This window comes from Notolepis coatsorum (assembly GCF_963971535.1).
Source record: "Notolepis coatsorum genome assembly, chromosome: 20".
NCBI lineage: Eukaryota > Metazoa > Chordata > Actinopteri > Aulopiformes > Paralepididae > Notolepis > Notolepis coatsorum.
Genome location: NC_140184.1, coordinates 20,655,888 through 20,680,523, shown reverse-complemented (window position 1 = coordinate 20,680,523; position 24,636 = coordinate 20,655,888). Strand labels below are relative to the sequence as shown.

General features: G+C 46.4%; 1 protein-coding gene across 1 annotated transcript in view; it reads left to right on the top strand.

Annotated features, from left to right (window-relative positions):
- The window catches only part of lrp3 (low density lipoprotein receptor-related protein 3), a gene marked incomplete at its 3' end in the record, with an annotated part of 96,479 nt that overhangs the window by 54,859 nt on the left and 16,984 nt on the right, over nucleotides 1-24,636 (top strand). The window contains exon 3 of the mRNA XM_084337070.1: nucleotides 20,265-20,470. Within this exon, the coding sequence (XP_084193196.1) occupies nucleotides 20,265-20,470 (206 nt within the window). The remainder of the gene's footprint in view (nucleotides 1-20,264; nucleotides 20,471-24,636) is intronic.

Here is a 24,636-nt window from a genome sequence, read left to right as displayed (position 1 = left end):
ATTATAATATTGACCACAACGGTCAAAAACAACCGTGAACCTCTTTACCGGTGCGCCATAGAAACAGTGGTGTGCACAGATAGGGCCGAAGGGGGCTTGTCAAATATGAACACTGGGTGTTGGTGGGTTAAGTGCCCTTTTTGTAGCTTGAACCCCTGCCCCCCACATAGAAAGCATTCTCACTAACTGCATCACAGTCTGTTTACGGCAACTGCACTGCCTCAGACCAGAAAGCACTGCAGAGGGTGGCGAAAACTGCCCAATGCATCACCTTCACCGGTACATCATTCCCTGCAATTGAGTCTATCCATTACAAACGGTGTCTGAGGAAGGCCATCTCTCATCCCAATCATGGACTGTTTGCCCTCATCCCCTCCGGGAGGCGCTACAGGAACTTCCGCTCCAAGTCAAGCAGACTCAGGAACAGCTTCTTTCCCTCAGCTGTCATCTCCCTGAACTCTGTACCATGTTGACAGCCGGGGGGGCATCATAGTAATCATAATAATCACAATTACCTACCTCATCCTTTAGTACAGTGTTTCTCAACTGGTGGGTCGCGACCCAAAAGTGGGTCGTGGGGCCATTTTGAGTGGGTCGCGGATGTGTGTAAAAAAAAAAAAAAAAATTTTTTTTTTTTTTTTTTTACTACCTATCTTTGTGAAAGTGGCTTCTCAGCTCTGGTCAGCTGAAGACAAAGCGGAGGAACAGATTGGACATTGAACATGACCTCAGAGTTGCTTTGTCTACAATCACCCCAGACTTTGAGACTCTTGTCAGGAGCAAACATCATCCCCAGTTATCCCATTAGTCCCCTGCATGTTAAGCTAAGAATTCTGCTAAGAAGGATATATTATTTATTATTATTATTACTTTATTTCATTGTGTTTTTAGCCCTTAGTTGCACTTTTGTTGAAACCCCAGTTATCCCATTAGTTCCCCCAAACGTAGGTCTGTTATGTTAAGCCAAGAAATCTGCTAAGAAGCATATTATTTATTATTATTTTATTTCATTGGGTCTTTAGCCCTAGTTGCACTTTTATTGCAATCCCAGTTATCCCATTAGTTCCCCCAAACTTAGGTCTGTTATGTTAAGCTAAGAAGTCTGCTAAGAAGCATAATTATTTATTATTATTATTTAATTTCATTGGGTTTTTAGCCCTAGTTGCACTTTTGTTGCAACCCCAGTTATCCCATTAGTTCCCCCAAACTTAGGTCTGTTATGTTAAGCTAAGAAATCTGCTAAGAAGCATATTATTTATTATTATTTTATTTCATTGGGTTTTAGCCCTAGTTGCACTTTTGTTGCAAACTCAGTTATCCCATTAGTTCCCCCAAATTTAGGTATGTTATGTTAAGCTAAGAAATCTGCTAAGAAGCATATATTATTTATTATTCTTTTATTTCATTGGGTTTTTAGCAATAGTTGCACTTTTGTTGCACTTTTTTGTGTTTATTTCATGTTTTGAAAGATTGCGTATTACTGCAATTTTTTTTTTTTACATAAATCATAGTGGTTAAAAATTTTGGGTCGCGACTTAATGACTAAGGAAAATGTTGGGTCCCGAGGCTAGACCAGTTGAGAACCACTGCTTTAGTCTACCCATATAACTCTGTATGATAGCATGTACAATAGTGCTGTATATACCTTATATATACATTTCTAAATATTTACTGCATATATATATATATATCCATATCTGTCTGAATATACCTGCATATAATCCTTTTTACATATTTGTAGATACCATGTATATCTGTAAATATCCCGTACCTACTCTTAGTTAAGCCTTACTACCATAGTGTCTTTATACCTGTATCACAGTACATTAATTAATACTACAACTCTGTGCATACACCTGATTAGCACTATTACTAAAATTATAGTAGTACTAATTTATACATTTTATATCCAGTTTAATCACCTGTACATTGTATATTACTATTGCACTTTACTGTTACATTTGCACTCTGGTTGGATGCCAAACTTATTCTTGTTGTACTGTACCTGTGCTGTATAATAACAATACATTTTAACCTAATCTAAGGCTGCGGTTACACTAGGGCCAGTTTCGTTTTCAGTTTTCAGTTTCAGTTTTGTTTTTCAGAACGCTACGTAATGGCAGGCAAGTTAGACATCGTTTTGCCTCCTGAGCACAGTGATGTATATACATGAAGTACAATGCCAAAGCAGTAGGTGGCGATGTAGTTCAAACATGAAGGCCATTTTCAACCAATCAGAAAGGTTGAACGTGCTGTGGGATATTGTGGATATCCTGAAGAAGAAGGTTCTCAGTCAACCGAGGTTCAGTTAATAACAAGTCTTACCAATTGTGGGATATTGTGGATATCCTGAAGAAGAAGGTTCTCAGTCAACCGAGGTTCAGTTAATAACAAGGTTTATTAACGATAGGTTATGTAGATAACCTAGTTATATGAGTATTGGCTGAGCGTCCCGCTCAAGCCTATTGAGATACCCCTTATCTCCTTGTACCTAGTGTACACCACCACGAACAATTTATGCACCCACACCTGACCGGGTCCCGCCTCTATGGAGGCGTAGCCTATAAGACCATGGTACTGGTCACCAAACACCCTTCCTCGCCAAAATCCCGTTCCAGTAAAAGATCCCTCAAAAAGGGAACTCAGGGCCGCTTAGAGCGGGACGCTCAGCCAATACTCATATAACTAGGTTATCTACATAACCTATCGTTATATTTCGTATGGCTATCGCGTCCCGCTCAAGCCTATTGAGATATGGGTTAGAGCGGACGCGAGACCCGACAGATGTACCCCCTGAGGACCCGTAAGCCCACATCAAGGGGTGCAGGGAGCCCTGTCACCCCATCCTTCCTAACGAAGGGGGGGCGCAGTCAACTCCACCTGAGTGCGAACAAGAGGGAACTAGAACCCCTTGAACACACAGCACAGGCGGAACCACGTGTGACCTAACACATTGTGGCCCATACCCACACACTCCTGCTACCCTACCAACGGACGGGAAGCAGGAAAGGCCACGGCCCCCAGATCCGCCTGGGAGACAGAACCCCCGGTCATGTCCATGAGGTAAAACCTTGCAAAGGGGCCCGGGGAGGACCATGATCCTCCACCGAAGCCCCACCCAGGAGAGCGACAGAGGCAGCCACCCCACGAGTGGAGTGCGCCCTGACGCCCCCAGGGGGATCCTGCCCAGCCAACGTGTAGCAGAGGGCAATGCCCTCGCACAACCAATGGGACAGGCGTTGTTCGATAGTGCCTCACCGGCATGAGAACCACCGTGACAACAAGCTGAACGGTGACCCTGAGGTCCTGAGTACGGCTGAGGTAATTCCCAAAGCACGGACCGGACATGACAGGTGAAGGGCCGCATCTAACTCACTACCGTGAGGAGGCGGATGAAACACCTGAACCACAATATCCCTGGAGCGGAAGAACTCCGGATATTTACAGGCACGAAGGCAGGATTAGGCCGCAGAGTGGCACCGCAATCGGACGAAAGACAGGCACTCTGGACGTACCGAGAGAGCACAAAGCACACCCACGCGTCAGCGGAGGTGACGGCCAGCAAGAACGCGGTCTTGAACGACAGCTGTTCCAACGGCGCCTGCTCGAGCGGCTCAAACGGGGCCAAGGACAACCGACCGAGGACCAATTGAAGATCCCAAGTCGGAGCCAAGGAGCGTTGCACCGGCTTAACGCGTCGAGCGCCAAGCAGGAAACGCTTCACAAGAGGGTGGCTGAACAAGACATCCCCTCAAATCCCTCATGATAGGAGGATATAGCTGCTGCATATACCCTCACCGTCGAAGCCGACAGTCTATCAAGGAGAGACTGGAGGTAACTAAGGACAGCATCCAGGGGGCAGGAGACTGGGTCCCGGCCCCCCGCCTTACACCACACTTGGAACATACGTCATCTGCCCGCGTAAGCGCGACAGTGGAGGGAGCATGCGCATTCCGGATGGTAACACCATCAGGATCAAGAACCTGCGCCCCTCAACGTACCCGTCCCAACAACTGACCTAACAGATGTATGGGGAAGAATCCCAGGCGGCACGGCATCGGTCCCAGACCTGCCTGGCTATGTCCGGACGTAATCCCCACCCGTCAGGATGAGGACCGCCCCGCGACAGTACACCTGTACCCACATTCTCCCTGCCGGGGATGTGGGGAGCCCTCAGGCCGCGCAGATGGAGGACGCCCATAGCCAGCCGCCCGCCGCCTGGTGCAGACGGGGGGAGCGTACTCCCCCCTGTCTGTCGATACACGACACTGACGTCGTATCGTCCGTCCTGATCAACACCGTTTGAGGACCAGAAGGACCGCTTTCAACACCAACACATTGAACGTAGCGCAGACCGGGCAGCATGGTTTGCCAGCTGCCCCCTACTGCGTTGGCCCGACGCGTCACCAGCGAGGGAGTCGTCAATGAAAAACATGACGTGAGACAACACGCTCTGAGAGGGATGCCCATAGCCCTCCAACCGTTGACTGGGAAGAGGAGTACTCTACTTCCAGTCTACAGCAACCCCAGGCTGGTAGGGACCTGCCTGGTACGAGACCTGACGATCCACCTTGACCGCGAAGGACCAGAACGTCGTCAGGGCAGAATACACTCCGTAACCCCTGACGACGCAGAGGCCCCAGTGCGGCCTCCACGCACTTGGTGAAGATGCGGGGAGCCAGAGAAAACCGAACGGCAGCCTCTGGTACTCATACGCTAACCCTGCAAAGGAAGCGTAGGTAAGCCCTAGGATGGAAGATCGGAGATGCGCATACGCATCCTACAGGTCTATGGAGGAGAACCAGACCCCCACCTGACAGTGTTCAACAGGTAGGAGACTATCCAAAAAATGCTGAACCTTCCCATGGGACAGGTCCAGCCTGGGTCTGACACCCCCCCCTCCCGATTTCTCAGGCACCAGAGAACACAGGGAGGAGAACGCCACAACGATGGCTTGCTTCGTCCACAGAGATTGGATCTCGTTGACCAGAGCTGTCACTGCTGGAGACCCTGACAATAGGGTCTGTACCAAACCCGAAAACGGGTGGGGTTGTGTAAACACAAGTCCCCGCCTCAGCGTTCTCTCCATCCACCTCGACATATGGTACTGCCGTAGTCATATGTGATGACACTCCCAACGCACCCGCCGCCATGTGGCGCAGGTTCGCCAGGAACTGTAGATAGTTGGCCCGGTCCCCCCGCTGTGCGTAGCCAACCCTGGAACCGTGCGAGCAGAGCGTTCCGTGTCGGGACATATGACCCTGACACCACCCATGAGGCAATCGCACCCAAGGGGGGACCCCGACAGAAAAGGCCGGTTTGATACGGGGGGCTTGTCACTGTGTTCGTACATTCTCTGTCTGGCAAATTTAAGAGAGTATTCAGCGTCCTGGATCAGAAGAGTGTTTAATGCAGTTCTGGTGGCCGTAAGCTCTATAAGCACAGCCGGGGCTGGGTTTGAAACATGTTGATTCTCGAGGTCGGCTAGTTTGGATTCAAGAAGTTTGCATTGTTCATTTTTCTTGCGTTTCTTGGATGATACGTAAGACATAATCAGTCCGCGAGAAAAGACCTTGGATGTTTCCCAGAGCAGAGACGGGTTATCCGTAGAATGTGAGTTAATTGAGTAGAACATTTAAACTCCGATTCGAAATAGGAGACAAACATATCATCCTTGAGGAGGTATGGGTTAAGACGCCAACGTCTCGACAGCACCCTCTTCTGACAAGGAGTAGACCAGATATATAGGGGCGTGATCCGATAAAACAATACTTCCGATTGTGCAGGACGATACTAGAAAGAGCTTAGAGGAAGGGATGAAGAAATAGTCTATTCTACTGTTGCTCTTATGTGGGCCGCTAAAAAAGGTGAACTTCAGTTCGGATGGGCAAAGGGTTCTCCAGACATCTGAGAATCCGATGTCTGTACATAGGGAGGAGAGCATCTTTGCTTGCCTAGAGGGGGGAGCCAAACTGGGTGGGAGTTTGTCAAGAGACGGTATAAGGTGACAGTTAAAGTATCCGCCCACAAAAGCATTCTCAGAGGCCAGGCCATTAAATTCAGTAAATATTTTGGATAGAAAGTCAGGGGAGTAGCCTGGGGGACAGTATACATTCATAAATGTCATTTCTTTACCCTTAAGAACCCCTTTGATAATCACATAGCGACCTTGGCTATCTAAAGAGGAAGTTATGAGTCTAAAGGGGAGATTTTTATTGATCAGTATGGCCACTCCCCTACTAAATGTAGAATAGTTTGTGGCGAAGACCTGTCCCACCCAACTCTTTTGGAGTTTAGCGGTGTCTTTGGTAGGGATGGGTACCGAATTCGGTACTTTTGAGGTACCGAACCGAAACACGTCGCTACTACAGAGTATCGATTCAAGTGAGATACCAAAAAAAAAGCTTTTTTTTAATATTTTTTTTCCTTTTTTCTTTTCATGTCAACGTTCACACGCATAATATATGCTTACCTAGGATTTGACTTGATTCAACAACAAAGCAGTCAGATCAATGGCAAGCCGAAAACTGTCGAAATTGTAGTTATTTGAAGTTTGGATATTTTTTTTCACGACTGAGGTAGGTAAATAAAATTTCTTGAGACTAAAGTACAGAAAAAAGGTACCGTTGGGTACCGGTATCGATTCACAGGTACCGGTACCGTATCGGTTCAAATGTGAAAGGTACCCATCCCTAGTCGTTGGGTCCCATATGGGTTTCTTGTAATAAAGCAATAGAAACATTCTGCTTCTTTAAAAAGGTCAGAATCGCCTTCCTTTTCGCTAGTTTCTGAAGACCTCGAACATTCCAGGAGCAGAGCTTAAAGCTCTCAGAGTTAGCCGTAGTCATAGAATATTAGGGGGTGTGTAGACAGGGCAGACCTAAAAAGGCCTGTGGGCACACCAAATTCACCTATTTTAATGTACCTAGAGCCATACATAAAACAAATATTTTCAGTAGTAGACATGTGTCCTGAGCCATACATAAAACATACATAAAAAACATATAAAGGTGCGGGACCGGTGGGCCTTTCCCCAACAACACAGGGACTCACCATAGGGCCTAAAACCCTCAAACCTACCATAAGTAGATGACTCTCTCAGTGGCTGCTTGCCACACCCCCAAAAAAAGAAGGGGGGGGGGGGGGGGGGGGGGCGGATAAGTGACCTGTGTGCTGCATGATAAACGTGTGCAGTACGTCCACCAGGCCGGAAGAGGGCGATACTCTGCTGACAGGTCCGTTGTTTCCTATGGTTCACACAGAGTAGTTTGCTGCCTTGTCATAGCGCAATTAGGCCGCCGTGTCAGGGGAGGGCGCTGTGCAAAAGTTCGTCTGCCAGTGAGAGGATTATCCGGCGCTGCAGCTGGACCCTATTGAGCAGGTCAACAGCAGATGATGACGCCTCTGGCATTGGCTGCAGACGCGACCATTTGCCATGTGTGTGGCTAGCAGAACATAGCTGGAAGAGCGTGGCTGATGGATCCATGAGATCCCAGTCCGAAAAAATATATACACACACACAAGAGAAAAAGAAAAGTGCATCACGGAGGCATTAAGCCAAGTCGTGACGAGGTGTAAGTGACACGCATAGTCCTAGGTCATTTAACCAAAGCTGGCGCTTAGCTCCCCGGCATATAGTGGATGTAAAAAACAAACAAAATAAAGTGGCATTATGTAATAGTTATACAAAACAGACCTGGGCCCCGTTCCCCGTACCTGGATAACTGAGTTAGCCGGATAACTTTCGGTGAAGTCTGACTTAAGCCGGACTTTCCGGCTCCCCGTACCTGGATTGTCCAGATCACCATGACAACAGATCCAAAAGTTTGAGCCTGGTCGAAAGCAGGGTTTAAGTTCAAGTTAGCCGGATCAACCATCGCCACGCCCCCGCAAAGAAGTGACAGCCCGTTTCCTGAAATTATTCCCACAGTCTACGATCTGCATTATACCATTCTGAATTACGTTTTTGTGCTCCATTCTTCCAGAGGGGGCTTTTGAAATGTAAAATAGACCCAAAATGCTGATACTAAATTCACTTTGTCCTAAATAATGCACGTTATATATACCGTGGCGCTCGCTCGGTGCGATGTACACATTTATGTGGTTATTTTAATTGTAACTGGGATTAAGATGTCTGATGAGATGCGCTGTTTGACGGATTTGAGAAATTGAATGAGCCGTTGACGTCACATTAATGAATGAGGATAAAGAAATAAAACTTCATTCAAAATAAAGAATATTCTAAACACGGGTCTCTCGTTCATTAATGTATAAACAATGAATTTATCCCATCTGGCACAGTGGCTCAGCGGTAGTGCTCAAGCCTGCCAACCCAGCGACCGGTGTTCGAAACCCCGTGTTTCCAATATAATTTTTTTGAATATAATATTAATGATTATACGCCAAAGTAGCCTGGTTTTAAGTTAAAATATTATAAATCTACATGCATTGAGGATGTCATTCTTTATATAGCTCTCAACGTGCACCAAATTGAATTATTCCTATATTGCAAAAAGAAGGAAAAGACTAGGGTTTCGAACCCCGGTCGTCTGCGTGAAAGTCAAAAGAACAACCCATTAGACCACAGTGGAGATAAGTAAAAGATCGACCACACATCAATCAATGGGTAAGAGAGCCGTATCGTAATTCTGTATAACAGTTTAACTAATTATTTTCGCTAGCAAGATCTCATTTGATTATTCAATCCAGCAGGCAAGTTTAAAGAAATATAATCTGATTGATTGAGGTAATGAGGGACTTAAAATTAGCCTATAGATAACGCATTTAACTTGTCGGCGAGGCGATTGAGCCGTATTGCAATCTGTCAATAAAGTTTTAAATCAATTAATCAATCAATGCCGTTAGAGAATCAGGATCTCTGCCATCGATACGTGCTGGCTTTTCAACTGAAGCGGCCGCGCGCATTTAGCCTGGGTCTCAAGTCTGAATCGAGTTAACGAGACTGAATCCACCTTCGAGGAACAGGAAAATCCCGGCTTCAAACATCGGGTTAACTGAATCTGGATAATGACATCTTGATCGACTTAGTTGAACCAGGTACGGGGAACGGGGCCCAGGCCAACCCCCCCTTAAGTCAGACGCAGAGAAAAATAAAGCATCCAGGCGATACCTAACGTCACACAGTCAACCATATTTATAAGAACGAAGAAATATAGAGTGATATGATGCTCGGCGCGTTTAGCCATAGCAAGGTGCTAACGGCCCAAAATCAAGCTACTACCGCGTCTGGTACTGGTGAGGCCGGTGTTGGGGCCCCTCCACGCCGGGTCTTCAAGAAGTCCATGGCGTCCTCAGGCGATGAAAGATGTTTTTTCGCCCACGTCTTCGTCCGTGATGATAAGTCTTGCAGGGAATTGAAGAGACGGCTTGAGTCCTAGCTTGTAGAGGGGGGCCATGACGTCTTTGTAGCGGGAACGCTGTTCCACAACTTCGGGGCAGTAGTCTTCAAAGATTAGGACTGGTTTCCCTCTGTATTTCAGCGTCCCCCTCCTCTTCCGTGCCTCCCAGATAATCCTCTCTTTTATTCGATAGTGGTGCAGGCGGGCAATAACCGCTCTTTTTTGTTAAATCCAAAGGAAAAAATATAAAAGCAGAGAAATCCGAAAACAGGAAAATTCAAAACCGAGAAATCCGAAAACAGGAAAAGATAAAACGGATTTAGGGCCCTAGTTAACTCATTGGCCACCAATCACAAGTATACTCGTTATTGGCCGCCAACGCTTAACCGCCAATAACGAGTATACTCGTTATTAGATCGTTTGATCTTTTTCCTTTGATCCCTGTGCTACACACTCGGCCGGAGCTCTCTGAATCACTGTGGCACAGCTACATATGTTGGAATTGCAATGCCGATCGAATCTCACCAGATGGCAGTATCGTCTACCTTTTGAACTAAGAAAGAAATGGATCAGGACAGACAATGAATTAAATGGACTATCAAGACTCGCTCTGAGGGGGAGGAGCTCTTGCAAAGCACGATACAGCTGAGTGCTGGAGGTGTCAGGACCCAGCGTCAGAGTGCACCTTAATCCATGCTCTCTGGGAATTACCTGTAATTCAGTGCTTTTGGAACCAGGTTCATGACTATATTCTAGATCTGACTGGAGTTTATTTCCCCTTTTGCCCAAGACTATACATACTGGGAGAGCCTAAGCAGGTGGCCCACTGCGCCAATGCAGATTTGATCCTGACTAGTATTATAGTTGGAAGGCAGGTTCTGATGAGAGGATGGAAGACTCTGGGGAGCCCTTCTTAAGACTCTGGGGAGCCCTTCTTAAGACTCTGGGGAGCCCTTCTTAAGACTCTGGGGAGCCCTTCTTAAGACTCTGGTTCAGAGAACTGGGCAGACTTTGTGAAAATGTGCTGGAGGCAAATGGTGTTAATTTATGGCATACAAGCTTTTTATGGGTATTGTCTGCTGTATGCCCAGCTCAAATGTCGCTGCCAGAACCTCACAATTGAGAAATTAAAGATGGCGGCCGGCCACCAAAGGGGTTGAAATGAATTGTATGTACATATATTTAGAGTAAAGAAGGTAGAAACATGACTGAAATGTGCTTTTGTAGGTTTTCATTATGGAGAATCCAATGCAAATCTGAGATAAAATGTGAAGAAACTGCTTGAAACTTATTATTATTAATTTATTGCAAAAGATGAATAATTTGTTCAAAGATTCAAAAGCCTCTCCCTCCTCTCCAGGAACATAGACCACACTACATGATTTAAATGTTGCTTCATATGAGCAAATATCATTCAAAAGGAATGACGGGGTAGAAAAATATATTTGGGGAGATATATAACGTATATTAGCAACAGAGAGGGGTGTGTGTACTTCTGTGAGTGAGTGAGTGAGTGAGTGAGTGAGTGAGTGAGTGAGTGAGTGAGTGAGTGAGTGAGTGAGTGAGTGAGTGAGTGAGTGAGTGGTGAATGAGCAGTGCACACAGCTGTCCAAAGTTGACAGCAGTTCCAAAGTTGACAGCAGTTCCAAAGTTGACAGCAGTTCCAAAGTTGAGGTAGATTCTAGTGAGGTGTCTTGCTGCATGGAAATAATGATATATAGCCCCATAAAAAATATTAACAATAGGTGTATATAACTGATGTTACCCAGATAGGTAGGGCTTTGTAAGCATCTAGAGTGCCCTCTCTAGTCTTTGTTGTTGAGGCTCATTCATAGTCAAATTCTCACTGGAGGCTGTTCATTGACTATAAATCTGAGCAGCTGATGGACAGTTATTGGGACCTGGCGTTGCTTTCCTCTTTGGCACATTTCCTCTTTAATTTGAAAAAGCAGCTGTTACCGCAGCCAAGGGAGACCTTTGATGCAGACCGCTGTCTCTGTGTGTCTGCAGAGGGGGAGACCTCAGAGTCTGAACCTCTACTAGCACAGCTTGTTTTTCATACACCGGCTGTTGATTACCTTTGAATATCAAGTCAAAAGTTGGAAGCGCTCGACCCCTATTTGCTTATAGCCAACAATCGCAGGCTATTCAGGATTGCTTCACACATTGAGACAATGGGAAATTCAAATTTGCCTTTATTGCCAACACTGCCCTGCACAAACCAAACTCCCAAAGAAATCCTTGAATGATGAAGCATATATTGAGCGTTCAGTTGTATTTTCGAACATCTTGCCATGTGAAATATTGGTATTGTAATTTTCTCAACAGAAGTTTGCTTTGTGCAGAACATAGTCTTGACGAAAAGAAGTTATCCCAACAAACTTACACTTCCCTCAGTTTTGATACCATAGGATTTAAGAAAATATATATTATAAATTAGTATTTAAAAATGGAATGCTACTCAGATGCAATGACACATCCCTTCATATGATGGAAGTGCCTGTTGTACATTTATTAAGTGTAACTCCCCAAATGAAGTACAATATGATCATACAGAGAGTCACTGGTTACCATACCAGTATTGCTTTGCACACTTGCTGTGAGAGAGTAATTTGCTTTGTTTTTACAGACATGCAGTAAATCCTTGGTCTTAGTGCTGCACTTACATTCTACCAACAGTGCTCTCTTCACATCTGTAATGTTGATTGGAGTGATATATATATATATATTAGGGCTGTCAACGTTAGCGCATTAATAACAGGTTAACGCATTATTAACATGTTAACGCAAATGCATATTAACGCCACTCGTTTATTTTTAAATACCAGTTCATATATCAACAAAAATAAACAACTTCTTCAGACAAACCTTTCATTCTGTACTTTGGATCTGTGGAATTACAAAGTGTGATTTTCTTTTTATCAGTGTTCATCAGAGGTAAATCAGAGGAAGACAAAGCCCTCTGTGTTCCGCTGTGCTCCAGTAATTTAGCCCTCCAGCCTCCCTTAGAGATGGCCCTCCAGCCTCCCTTAGAGATGGCCCTCCAGCCTCCCTTAGAGATGGCCCTCCAGCCTCCCTTAGAGCAGTGGTTCCCAAAGTCGGGGTCGCGACCCAAAGGTGGGCCGCGAGCAGCCACGGGTGGGCCGCGAGATGATTTAAAAAAAATAAAAAAATATATATTCTTTATTTTTTATTTTTATTTTTATTTATTTTTTATTTAATTTTTTTTTGTCAGGCCACTGAACTTAGAAGCAGGCCAGGACAGTGTTTCTAGTTGTATTCTAAAATTCTATTCTATTGTATTCTAAAATGTGACTATATGGTTTTATATTAACTTAATAAATAAACAAAAACGAAAAATCTACTTATTTCAACGAACATTTCAAACTAAATAACAGATTATGCACATAAAACGCTGAAAACAACCGAAGCAACAATAGTATTTTAATGAGGCTATTATTATTATCATTATTATTTTGCAACAAGTTAGCCCTCTCATAAATAGCACATATAAATGAATAACTAACTTGAACTAACTTAATAGGATTGAAGTGATATTTGGCTTAAAAAATCGGTCGCCTGGCAAAAAATAAATAAAAAAAAGCCAGACGATGTGCATTGGGCCGCGGCTCTCTGACGCCTTATTTTCTGGGCCCCGGCCTGAAAAGTTTGGGAACCCCTGCCTTAGAGATGGCCCTCCAGCCTCCCTTAGAGATGGCCCTCCAGCCTCCCTTAGAGATGGCCCTCCAGCCTCCCTTAGAGATGGCTAGGGATGCACCGATATGAAAATTTGCCACAATCGGCCGATACCGATACCGATATTTGTGGCAAAAAAAAAAGAAAATCTTTTTTTTTCATTTTTTTTTCATTTTTTTTTGTAATATATATATATTTTTTATGAAAGTACTGTATATTTGTGTTATAAATTGTGCTCACCGATATGAACATAGGCCTCTTTACTTACTTAGAAAAAGGAAACATCAAGAAATAGCACTATCTCTCTCCCAGTATGTTCTGCAGGGCTGCAGCTAGCTACTAGTTCTTCCAGTATGGTCTACCGGCTGGGCTGCAGCTGGATACTATTGTCTCAACCAGAACTCAACCAATGAAAATTTGATTGACAGTCGATTCTGCCAATTACGTCACACACCGCTTGCACCCGCCTCTGCTGTTACCACCAATCGGCAAGCGCGTATACATTTTTTACTTCCGCTTTTGTCCGCCATTGATTTTGACGAGAGGTGTTCTACAACAACAACAACGGCGGCGCGGCCGACGTTTAGCTTTTAGCTCCGCAGGATGACTTAAACGAGGCATAATGATTTTACTGCAACAAATGTTATAATAAAACAAAGCCTTTCTATACATGTGTCTGATTGAAAACTTTATTAACAGATTGCAGAATGGCTAAAACTCAGGGCTCTATGAGCAACGGAAGGAACTGAGCTAGTATGAGCGCGTAATGCTTGCTACGTTCGGGTAAATAATATGCTGATGTTATTGAACATGTAACACTAACTATATAACGTTAATGCCACAAAACAAATGCCTTGTTAATCATAAGTAGTAACTTTGATGCAGTAGCTTGTGTGTGTGTGTGTGTGGGGGACTGGGGACGGCGTTGTGCAGGTCGCGAGTGAACTTTTTTTGTCTTTTGACGCTACACAAATTGATGGATATTTATCGGCTACTGCCATCGGCACATTCGAGCTTCAGTCAACAAGGCACTTATCGGCCGATACCGATACCCGACTGTATATCACTGTCACTGGCAAATGGTGCGCACCGTCTTCTTAGTGCTCGCTTTAGTTGACAGTGCCACGAGACCACTGCACAAGACCCGCAAACATATAGAATGCTTAAGCACGTGGAGCACAGAGGCTTTGCGTAGTGGGCGTGTCAACGCGCAATTGTCATTTCATAATAGACACGGAACAGAGCGGACCTTCAATTCTAGAAGCAAACTATCTCTTCAGCCCTGCGTTGCACACAGCTGTGTGACAACTTCTCTCGTGAGTCGCGCAGTTTCTATGTGTAATGTAAACTCTGCGACGGATCCAATGGTCTAACATGCTTTGCATCCTCGCCATTCTGGAATGCCCACGTCGTGCTAAAATCCTAAGTAATGTTAACTGTTGATGTAGCCTCAGAAAGCTAACGTTAGATCCACTCCTATAGCAGCCTGTTGAAGTAGCTTCAGCAAGCTGACGTTGGCTACTCCTAGCAGCTCTCTCTCACTCTCTCTCTCTCTCTCCCCCCTCCCTCCCCCCTCCCTCTCTCTCTCTCTCTCTCCCCCCTCCCTCTCTCTCTCGCTCTCTCTCTCTCTGCTAACAATCCTGATTCAATTCTTGAACCTATTTCATTCCAAAGGAATATATTGATGGACATTAGCTATAGTATATACTATAGGTCAGCAGCTGTAACAGAATATTTTTTTTAATTTTTATTATTATGTTTCAACAATGACAAAAAAAGCCAGCGGTGGACCGACATAACAAACGCTGTCACTGTTTACTTGTGTAAGGACATGGTTCCTTTTCAAACTGTCGATAGAAAGGGATTTAAAGACATGGTCAAAACACGATCCAAGATACGCATTACCTGCCAGCAGACAATTGAGAAAAGGTTTTGCATTTTCTATTGCAGTTTTGCACAATAAATGTTGTTAAAATACCTCTGTACTATGTGAAATATGTCCTAGTAATACAAGAGTACAGTAATAGCTGCCATACCAGTGTTTTACCCCTTCAGAAGCATGTATATAGACATTTTAAGATAAGTTAATATACCGTGATATCGTTACCGTCTATACTTCAAATTATACCCTGATATAAATTGTAGACCATACCATCCAGCCCTAACACACACACACACACACACATATATATATATATATATATATATATATATATATATATATATCATGTCCCTATTGTTAAAATAAACAATTATTTCAAATAATTTTTATTTATTTATTAACTAATCATTTAAATGGTGTCTTTATGGCAATAACAACTATAGACGGAAAAACCAAAGTAAAGATACGACATTTAGATTTTTGGGACGGTTTACATTCACTTTGGGACGGTTACTATTGTATTTTGGGACGGTTCCGGGACAGTGGTGAAAAAAGTTAGTCTGGAGCCCTGCCCTCCAGCCTCCCTTAGAGATGGCCCTCCAGCCTCCCTTAGAGATGGCCCTCCAGCCTCCCTTAGAGATGGCCCTCCAGCCTCCCTTAGAGATGGCCCTCCAGCCTCCCTTAGAGATGGCCCTCCAGCCTCCCTTAGAGATGGCCCTCCAGCCTCTCTTAGAGATGGCCCTCCAGCCTCCCTTAGAGATGGCCCTCCAGCCTCCCTTAGAGATGGCCCTCCAGCCTCCCTTAGAGATGGCCCTCCAGCCTCCCTTAGAGATGGCCCTCCAGCCTCCCTTAGAGATGGCCCTCCAGCCTCCCTTAGAGATGGCCCTCCAGCCTCCCTTAGAGATGGCCCTCCAGCCTCCCTTAGAGATGGCCCTCCAGCCTCCCTTAGAGATGGCCCTCCAGCCTCCTTTAGAGATGGCCCTCCAGCCTCCCTTAGAGATGGCCCTCCAGCCTCCCTTAGAGATGGCCCTCCAGCCTCCCTTAGAGATGGCCCTCCAGCCTCCTTTAGAGATGGCCCTCCAGCCTCCCTTAGAGATGGCCCTCCAGCCTCCCTTAGAGATGGCCCTCCAGCCTCCCTTAGAGATGGCCCTCCAGCCTCCCTTAGAGATGGCCCTCCAGCCTCCTTTAGAGATGGCCCTCCAGCCTCCCTTAGAGATGGCCCTCCAGCCTCCTTTAGAGATGGCCCTCCAGCCTCCTTTAGAGATGGCCCTCCAGCCTCCCTTAGAGATGGCCCTCCAGCCTCCCTTAGAGATGGCCCTCCAGCCTCCCTTAGAGATGGCCCTCCAGCCTCCTTTAGAGATGGCCCTCCAGCCTCCCTTAGAGATGGCCCTCCAGCCTCCCTTAGAGATGGCCCTCCAGCCTCCCTTAGAGATGGCCCTCCAGCCTCCTTTAGAGATGGCCCTCCAGCCTCCCTTAGAGATGGCCCTCCAGCCTCCTTTAGAGATGGCCCTCCAGCCTCCCTTAGAGATGGCCCTCCAGCCTCCTTTAGAGATGGCCCTCCAGCCTCCCTTAGAGATGGCCCTCCACTGCCTTTAGAGATGGCCCTCCAGCCTCCTTTAGAGATGGCCCTCTGCTGCCTTTAGAGATGGCCCTCCGCTGCCTTTAGAGATGGCCCTCCAGCCTCCTTTAGAGATGGCCCTCCAGCCTCCTTTAGAGATGGCCCTCCGCTGCCTTTAGAGATGGCCCTCCAGCCTCCTTTAGAGATGGCCCTCCACTGCCTTTAGAGATGGCCCTCCAGCCTCCTTTAGAGATGGCCCTCCACTGCCTTTAGAGATGGCCCTCCACTGCCTTTAGATATGGCCCTCCAGCCTCCTTTAGAGATGGCCCTCCACTGCCTTTAGAGATGGCCCTCCGCTGCCTTTATTTCTGGATAAAGGGGGGGGATACAACTAGGGATGCACGATATTGATTTTTTGACACCGATACCGATAACTTTATGCTCCTCAAGCCGATAACCGATATCGATAACCGATATTTATTGTATTATAATTTTTTTTTAAATATATATATATATATATATTTTTTTTTATCAACATTTTTTTTTTTTTTTTTTAGTATTTATAAGCTCCGACGTCATCGGTACTGCTATCGGTACTCGAGAAATTATGGAGTTTTTTTTTGAGGAATTTAAACGTCGCAAACGAATCTTGTTGGCCGTTTTCTATATCTCTCCTGCCTCTGTGTCTCTGCCTGCGCGAGGAGCGGGCTGTGCTCACACACACACTCACTCACACACACACACACGGGTGCTGCCGAGTACAGACAGCTCTGCTCTCATCATGGCGGACAGAACGAAACGTTCAAAAGTCTGGGTCTATTTTACTAAAGTCGATGCTGACAACGCTCGTTGCCACAAGTGCAACAAGACATTTGCCAGTAATGTATAAGCGCTGGTACTTGTCAATGTGGCTGGCGGGGAGCTAACGTTATTAGCCTGAGCTCCGAGTAGAATAATGGCCGACAATCCGGAGGTAAATAAACGAACGAGAGCTTCTGATTGGTGGTAAGAAGAAGAGGTGGGTGCAAGCGGTGGGACGTAATTGGCAGATCGACTGTCTGCCTCCGAATGTAACGTGACTACGTCACAGCCAAGAAAGGGAGCGCTGGATTTGTGAAAAACTCCCTGTTCCTAAACCACACGCTGTCAGTCGTACCACAGTACTGGAAAAACGGGAGGAGGCTATAATGAAAACAAGCGCCCTTCATCCAAATCCACCCACACCGGATTTCTTTTAACCAAAAAATTTATTATATTATCGGAGCTATCAATAACGTTATCGGGTTTATCGGGATGACGACATAATTGCTGATATCGGCCCGATAATTATCGGCCCGATAATTATCGTGCATCCCTAGATACAACCTCAGAGGACCATTGAACTTCAAAAAACCTGTGATGAAAACCAACCTGAAAATAATGTGTATCTCCTCTTAGGGAGCCACCCTGTGGAATGGGCTAGAGAGGATGAACTAAAATATTGTGAAAACATAAATTAATGGCGCCCCAGTGGCGAACCACGGGCGACCTGGGTTCGATGGATTCCCGAACCCGTCGTTATTTCCCGAATGTCTTCCCCCCACTCTGTCTCCCATTCCTCCTCTGTCTCTCCCTACTGGACTGCCCAGTAGAAATAAAAGCGATAAAACACCAAAAAATAAATCTTTAAAAAAAAGAAAACATAAATGAATTCAAATCTAGACTAAAAAAATCTATTTTTGATAGGTACAGAAGGGAAGAATAGCTTTAATTGCATATTAATAAAAGAAAATACATATGATACTGTATTGTATGTTACATTATATAATCATATTATAATAAATTTGTATATTATATTAAACTATATTTACACTATACTATTATATTATGGTACTATATTATACTATTATATTATGGTACTATATTATATCATGTACTATATATCTCATATCACATTATATATGTGTTGTATACAATATTATGTACTATTATTATATACTATACTATTATATACTGCAGGTATACTATACTGTAATGTGTACTGTGATGTGTACTATATGTGTGTACTGTAATGTGTACTATATGTATGTACTATGTATGTATGTAAAAAAAAAAAAAAAAAATGAAACGTAAGTCTTCAGGTGTAGGGCCCGACGAGCCTAGTGCTTCTCCCTAGCCCTTTTCGGACAATTGGACAATGCTGCAATAGCAGCTGGTAAAACGTTGGCGATTTATGGAATGACCATTGTTATGTGTCCAAAACCCAGAAATAAAAAAATAACTGAACTGAACTGAGATGGCCCTTCAGCCTCCCTTAGAGATGGCTCTCCACTGCCTTTAGACCCAATTCACTGCTCAGGTGTGCAGCACAGTTGACACACTGCCTTAAACCAAACACTCAATCTGCCGTGTTTCAGAAATCTATCTAGAGGGCTTGGACCTGTTCTTGAAATGATTGTCTTTTAAGGGACGTCACACAAGGCTCTGTCCCTCTGATTTAAGTGACCTCTCCAGGACGTGCTTCCACTCCCCCAGGCCATGTGGCCACGGCGGAGGTGTTCATAAATCACCCATCTCTTGTGGTGTTTACTCCAGTTTGGAATCACTCAGCTTCGTTGTTGATGGTGAAGCCCCTTTGCCATGTGCTCTGCGGACTAGACTCGAGCAGCGTTTCCGTTAGCCGGTAATTACCGGTATTTGACCGGCAAAATCTGTTGAAGTCCGACATGTTTAATTTCTCCGGTCTTAATGTCCGGTGAAAATAATTCACTCTAAGCACAATTTGATTATTTGAATTGTATTAAAATAGGCTAAAATTAAATAGCCTATGCGATGAACGAAACAATCATTACATTTGTTTCATCGTTGCTTCACCAAGCAGGTATAATAATGACACCGCTGTGTCAGCGGGAACTTGCTGCTAGATTATTTACGTTTTATTTAATTATTAATTTCTTTTTTTTGTAGTGAAAGCTTGGGGCCAGCTTAGAAACAGACGCATCATTGTCTAATACATGATTGCTCAGCCCTCTGTTCTAGTGTGTGTGTGTGTGTGTGTGTGTGTGTGTGTGTGTGCGCGTGCGCATGTGTGTGTGCATGTTAAATAAATCACTTATTTGGAACTTACCCGTGTTAGCTACTCTATTTTATTGAAATTGTATTTTTAAGTCGCAGGAAATTACAGCAAAGCGCTTTTTGAGAATCCTGGGGAAAGCCGTGTTAATTAAAGCTGATTTCACACTCTCTTGTCTCGCACTCGAAGGAATCAGTACATCGATTCTGTTCGCTTAACGACATGCTAACCTCAGCAATTGCGTCCTCTACACACTACTACTGCCCCTTTGCTCACCAATCACCACCATTGATAAACCATGCATCTCTAATCGTTTACCCCTCCCCTCTTGTCCCCACCCTCTCCTCTTACCCCTCCCCTCTTGTCCCCACCCCCACCTCTTACCCCTCCCCTCTTGTCCCCACCTCTTACCCCTCCCCTCTTGTCCCCACCCCCACCTCTTACCCCTCCCCTCTTGTCCCCACCCCCACCTCTTACCCCTCCCCTCTTGTCCCCACCTCTTACCCCTCCCCTCTTGTCCCCACCCCCACCTCTTACCCCTCCCCTCTTGTCCCCACCTCTTACCCCTCCCCTCTTGTCCCCACCCCCACCTCTTACCCCTCCCCTCTTGTCCCCACCTCTTACCCCTCCCCTCTTGTCCCCACCCCCACCTCTTACCCCTCCCCTCCTGTCGCCACCCCCACTTCTCTTCTCTCCCCTACTTCTCTACATCCACAGTTTCCGTAACTTTGACCTGGAGGACTCTGGCCGGTGTTCAGGGGACTGGCTGCTGCTGGGCCCCAGCTGGAAGGAGGAGTACAGGGTGTGTGGCTCCCTGCTGCCACCCCCCTTCATCTCCTCCCGTGGCCGCGTCTGGCTGTACTTCCACTCCCAGGCCAACAGCTCAGGACAGGCCCAGGGCTTCCGTCTCTCCTACATCAGAGGTGAATTGGGGGTCTCTTTGAACTGTTCACTAAAATGTACGTTTCGAAGAACTGTTGTGTGTGAACAAGAATCATTTCCTTTGAATGACAAACTGATGTTTTTTTTCAAGTAATCAAGTAATAGCACAATTAATAAATGGTACATGGTGCGTTTATATAGCGCTTTCATCCAAAGCGCTTTACAATTTTGTTTCTTGCATTATTACAGGTTCAAAACTGTCGGGTATTAAACTGTGTGGGTATCAAACAAGAGACTGTCAGGCTTTAAAACTGTGTAGGACCCAGGCCTAGAACTGCACCCTGAGAGAGGGAACTGCACCCTGAGAGGGAGGTTTGCCCTGGGTGGGAGGTTCAAATGGTCAAAGTGGGTATCAAACAGGAGGGAAGACTGTCAAGTTTTAAACTGTGGATACCAAACAGAGAAGGTAAAGACGGAACTGTTGAACAGTAATCCAGAACTATTGTACTGTAAATCTATTCTATTCTACAATTTTATTGCACTGCACTATTGCACTATTTTACTCTGTCTATTTTATCTTACTCTTTTTATTATTATCCTAATGTGAAAAACTGTGATTTTATATGTCTGCACTGTATGTGCTCATTTTATGCCTGTCTTTTTTCTGTTGTGAAGCACTTTGAGCTGCAGTTTCTGTATGAAAGGTGCTATACAAATAAAGTGTATTATTATTATTATTCACCCATTCACTCACACATTCACACAACCGACAGTGGAGGCAATCATGCCTGGTGCCAATCAACCTCATCAGGTGCAATTAGGGGTTAAGTGTCTTGCTCAAGGACACTTCGACACGCTGCCTGGGAGGAGCGAGAATCGAACCAGGATCCTTCCGATTACCAGGTGACCGCTCTACCTCCTGTGAATTTTGCATTATCTACCAGCAGCAGCAATACTACAATACCACATATTCAGGAAAAACACTGGTCGACAACATCGTTCTGGTGTATCTGTCTGGGTCCTCGTGATTGATGCCTTATAATGAGGTATCAGGTGATCAGACCCACGAGGATGTGTGGCTTTCTGATCTCTCCCTTTTCCAGGGCATGCTGGCACAGGCAGACAGAGGGAAGGAACAATGGAATGCACTGTGCTGCCAAGACTTCTAAAGCAGCCTGGGGGCAGAGCAGCATGTAGGCCCTAAAGCAGCCTGGGGGCAGAGCAGCATGTAGGCCCTAAAGCAGCCTGGAGGCAGAGCAGCATGTAGGCCCTAAAGCAGCCTGGGGGCAGAGCAGCATGTAGGCCCTAAAGCAGCCTGGAGGCAGAGCAGCATGTAGGCCCTAAAGCAGTCTGGGGGCAGAGCAACATGTAGGCCCTAAAGCAGCCTGGAGGCAGAGCAGCATGTAGGCCCTAAAGCAGCCTGGGGGCAGAGCAGCATGTAGGCCCTAAAGCAGCCTGGGGGCAGAGCAGCATGTAGGCCCTAAAGCAGCCTGGAGGCAGAGCAGCATGTAGGCCCTAAAGCAGCCTGGAGGCAGAGCAGCATGTAGGCCCTAAAGCAGCCTGGAGGCAGAGCAGCATGTAGGCTCTAAAGCAGCCTGGGGGCAGAGCAGCATGTAGGCTATAAAGCAGCCTGGAGGCAGAGCAGCATGTAGGCCCTAAAGCAGCCTGGAGGCAGAGCAGCATGTAGGCCCTAAAGCAGCCTGGGGGCAGAGCAGCGTGTAGGCTCTAAAGCAGCCTGGGGGCAGAGCAGCATGTAGGCCCTAAAGCAGCCTGGAGGCAGAGCAACATGTAGGCCCTAAAGCAGCCTGGGGGCAGAGCAGCATGTAGGCCCTAAAGCAGCCTGGAGGCAGAGCAGCATGTAGGCCCTAAAGCAGCCTGGAGGCTCTAAAGCAGCCTGGAGGCAGAGCAGCATGTAGGCCCTAAAGCAGCCTGGGGGCAGAGCAGCATGTAGGCCCTAAAGCAGCCTGGGGGCAGAGCAGCATGTAGGCTCTAAAGCAGCCTGGGGGCAGAGCAGCATGTAGGCCCTAAAGCAGCCTGGGGGCAGAGCAGCATGTAGGCCCTAAAGCAGCCTGGGGGCAGAGCAGCGTGTAGGCTCTAAAGCAGCCTGGGGGCAGAGCAGCATGTAGGCCCTAAAGCAGCCTGGAGGCAGAGCAGCATGTAGGCCCTAAAGCAGCCTGGAGGCAGAGCAGCATGTAGGCCCTAAAGCAGCCTGGAGGCAGAGCAGCATGTAGGCCCTAAAGCAGCCTGGAGGCTCTAAAGCAGCCTGGAGGCTCTAAAGCAGCCTGGAGGCAGAGCAGCATGTAGGCCCTAAAGCAGCCTGGAAGCAGAGCAGCATGTAGGCTCTAAAGCAGCCTGGGGGCAGAGCAGCATGTAGGCCCTAAAGCAGCCTGGGGGCAGAGCAGCATGTAGGCCCTAAAGCAGCCTGGAGGCAGAGCAGCGTGTAGGCCCTAAAGCAGCCTGGGGGCAGAGCAGCATGTAGGCCCTAAAGCAGCCTGGGGGCAGAGCAGCATGTAGGCCCTAAAGCAGCCTTGGTGGCAGAGCAGCATGTAGGCTCTAAAGCAGCCTGGGGGCAGAGCAGCATGTAGGCCCTAAAACAGCCTGGAGGCAGAGCAGCATGTAGGCCCTAAAGCAGCCTGGGGGCAGAGCAGCATGTAGGCCCTAAAGCAGCCTGGAGGCAGAGCAGCGTGTAGGCCCTAAAACAGCCTGGAGGCAGAGCAGCATGTAGGCCCTAAAGCAGCCTGGAGGCAGAGCAGCGTGTAGGCCCTAAAACAGCCTGGAGGCAGAGCAGCATGTAGGCCCTAAAGCAGCCTGGAGGCAGAGCAGCATGTAGGCTCTAAAGCAGCCTGGAGGCAGAGCAGCATGTAGGCCCTAAAGCAGCCTGGAGGCAGAGCAGCGTGTAGGCCCTAAAACAGCCTGGGGGCAGAGCAGCGTGTAGGCCCTAAAACAGCCTGGAGGCAGAGCAGCATGTAGGCCCTAAAACAGCCTGGGGGCAGAGCAGCGTGTAGGCCCTAAAGCAGCCTGGGGGCAGAGCAGCATGTAGGCTCTAAAGCAGCCTGGAGGCAGAGCAGCATGTAGGCCCTAAAGCAGCCTGGAGGCAGAGCAGCATGTAGGCTCTAAAGCAGCCTGGAGGCAGAGCAACATGTAGGCTCTAAAGCAGCCTGGAGGCAGAGCAACAGCAGCATGTGGAGGACCTGTGTCCACCATGCAACATTATTTCAGTTAGCAGCACGTAGGGGTCGAAAATCTTGGGATATGTTTTTAACTTCCTTATGATCTTAGAACTATATATTTTTAGCTTGTTAAATCCTATAGATTAGTCCAAATTAGCCAAGCAGAAAGGCACTAGTGTGTGTGTGTGTGTGTGTGTGTGTGTGTGTGTGTGTGTGTGTGTGTGTGTGTGTGTGTGTGTGTGTGTGTGTGTGTGTGTGTGTGTGTGTGTGTGTGTGTGTGTGTGTGTGTGTGTGTGTGTGTGTGTGTGTGTGTGTGTGTGTGTGTGTGTGTGTGTGTGTGTGTGTGTGTGTGAAGGCACTATAGTGTGTGCGTGCGTGCGTGTGTACTTTACACCTGACCTAAAAATTTGTTTCTTCTTGTCATTCTCTTTACCTAGTATTTAGTTATATTGATGAAGATGAAAGCAGCTAATTGGTTGTTATCAGACGTGATGGCGTAGGGAAGACTCAGCAGCAGCCTGGGCTTGTGCAGCGCAGGAGGGAATCGATAGCTTAAGGGAGGGATCCATGGAGGCAGTATGCAAAGTTAGGCTTTATTTTAACCCCAGGGTGTTGGAGAATCAATGGACAGAAATGGACTGTTAGTGAACCTGCCTCAGACTGAGCTGTTTTGGCTGAGCGAGGTGATGCATTGGCCAGTTAAATATAGCAATCAGGAGGCTGTGCTTGTTTGTGTTTTCAGTTTGCAAAGGGGTTTTGGACCTTTTCACAATTTACTCAACCTAGATTTGATGCCTTCTTGAGCCCCATAGCAATAATATACTGTCTTTTTTTGGATCACCAATGACATTAGATTAGATTAGATTCAAATGTTTTGTCATTATACAGCACAAGTACAGTACAACTAAAAGGAGTTTGGCATCCAACCAGAGTGCAGTAAAGTAAAGTGCAACAGCAATATACAATGTGCAGGTGGTTAACTGGGTACAAAATATATGAATTAGTACTACTGAATGTAGTGCTAATCAGATGTATGT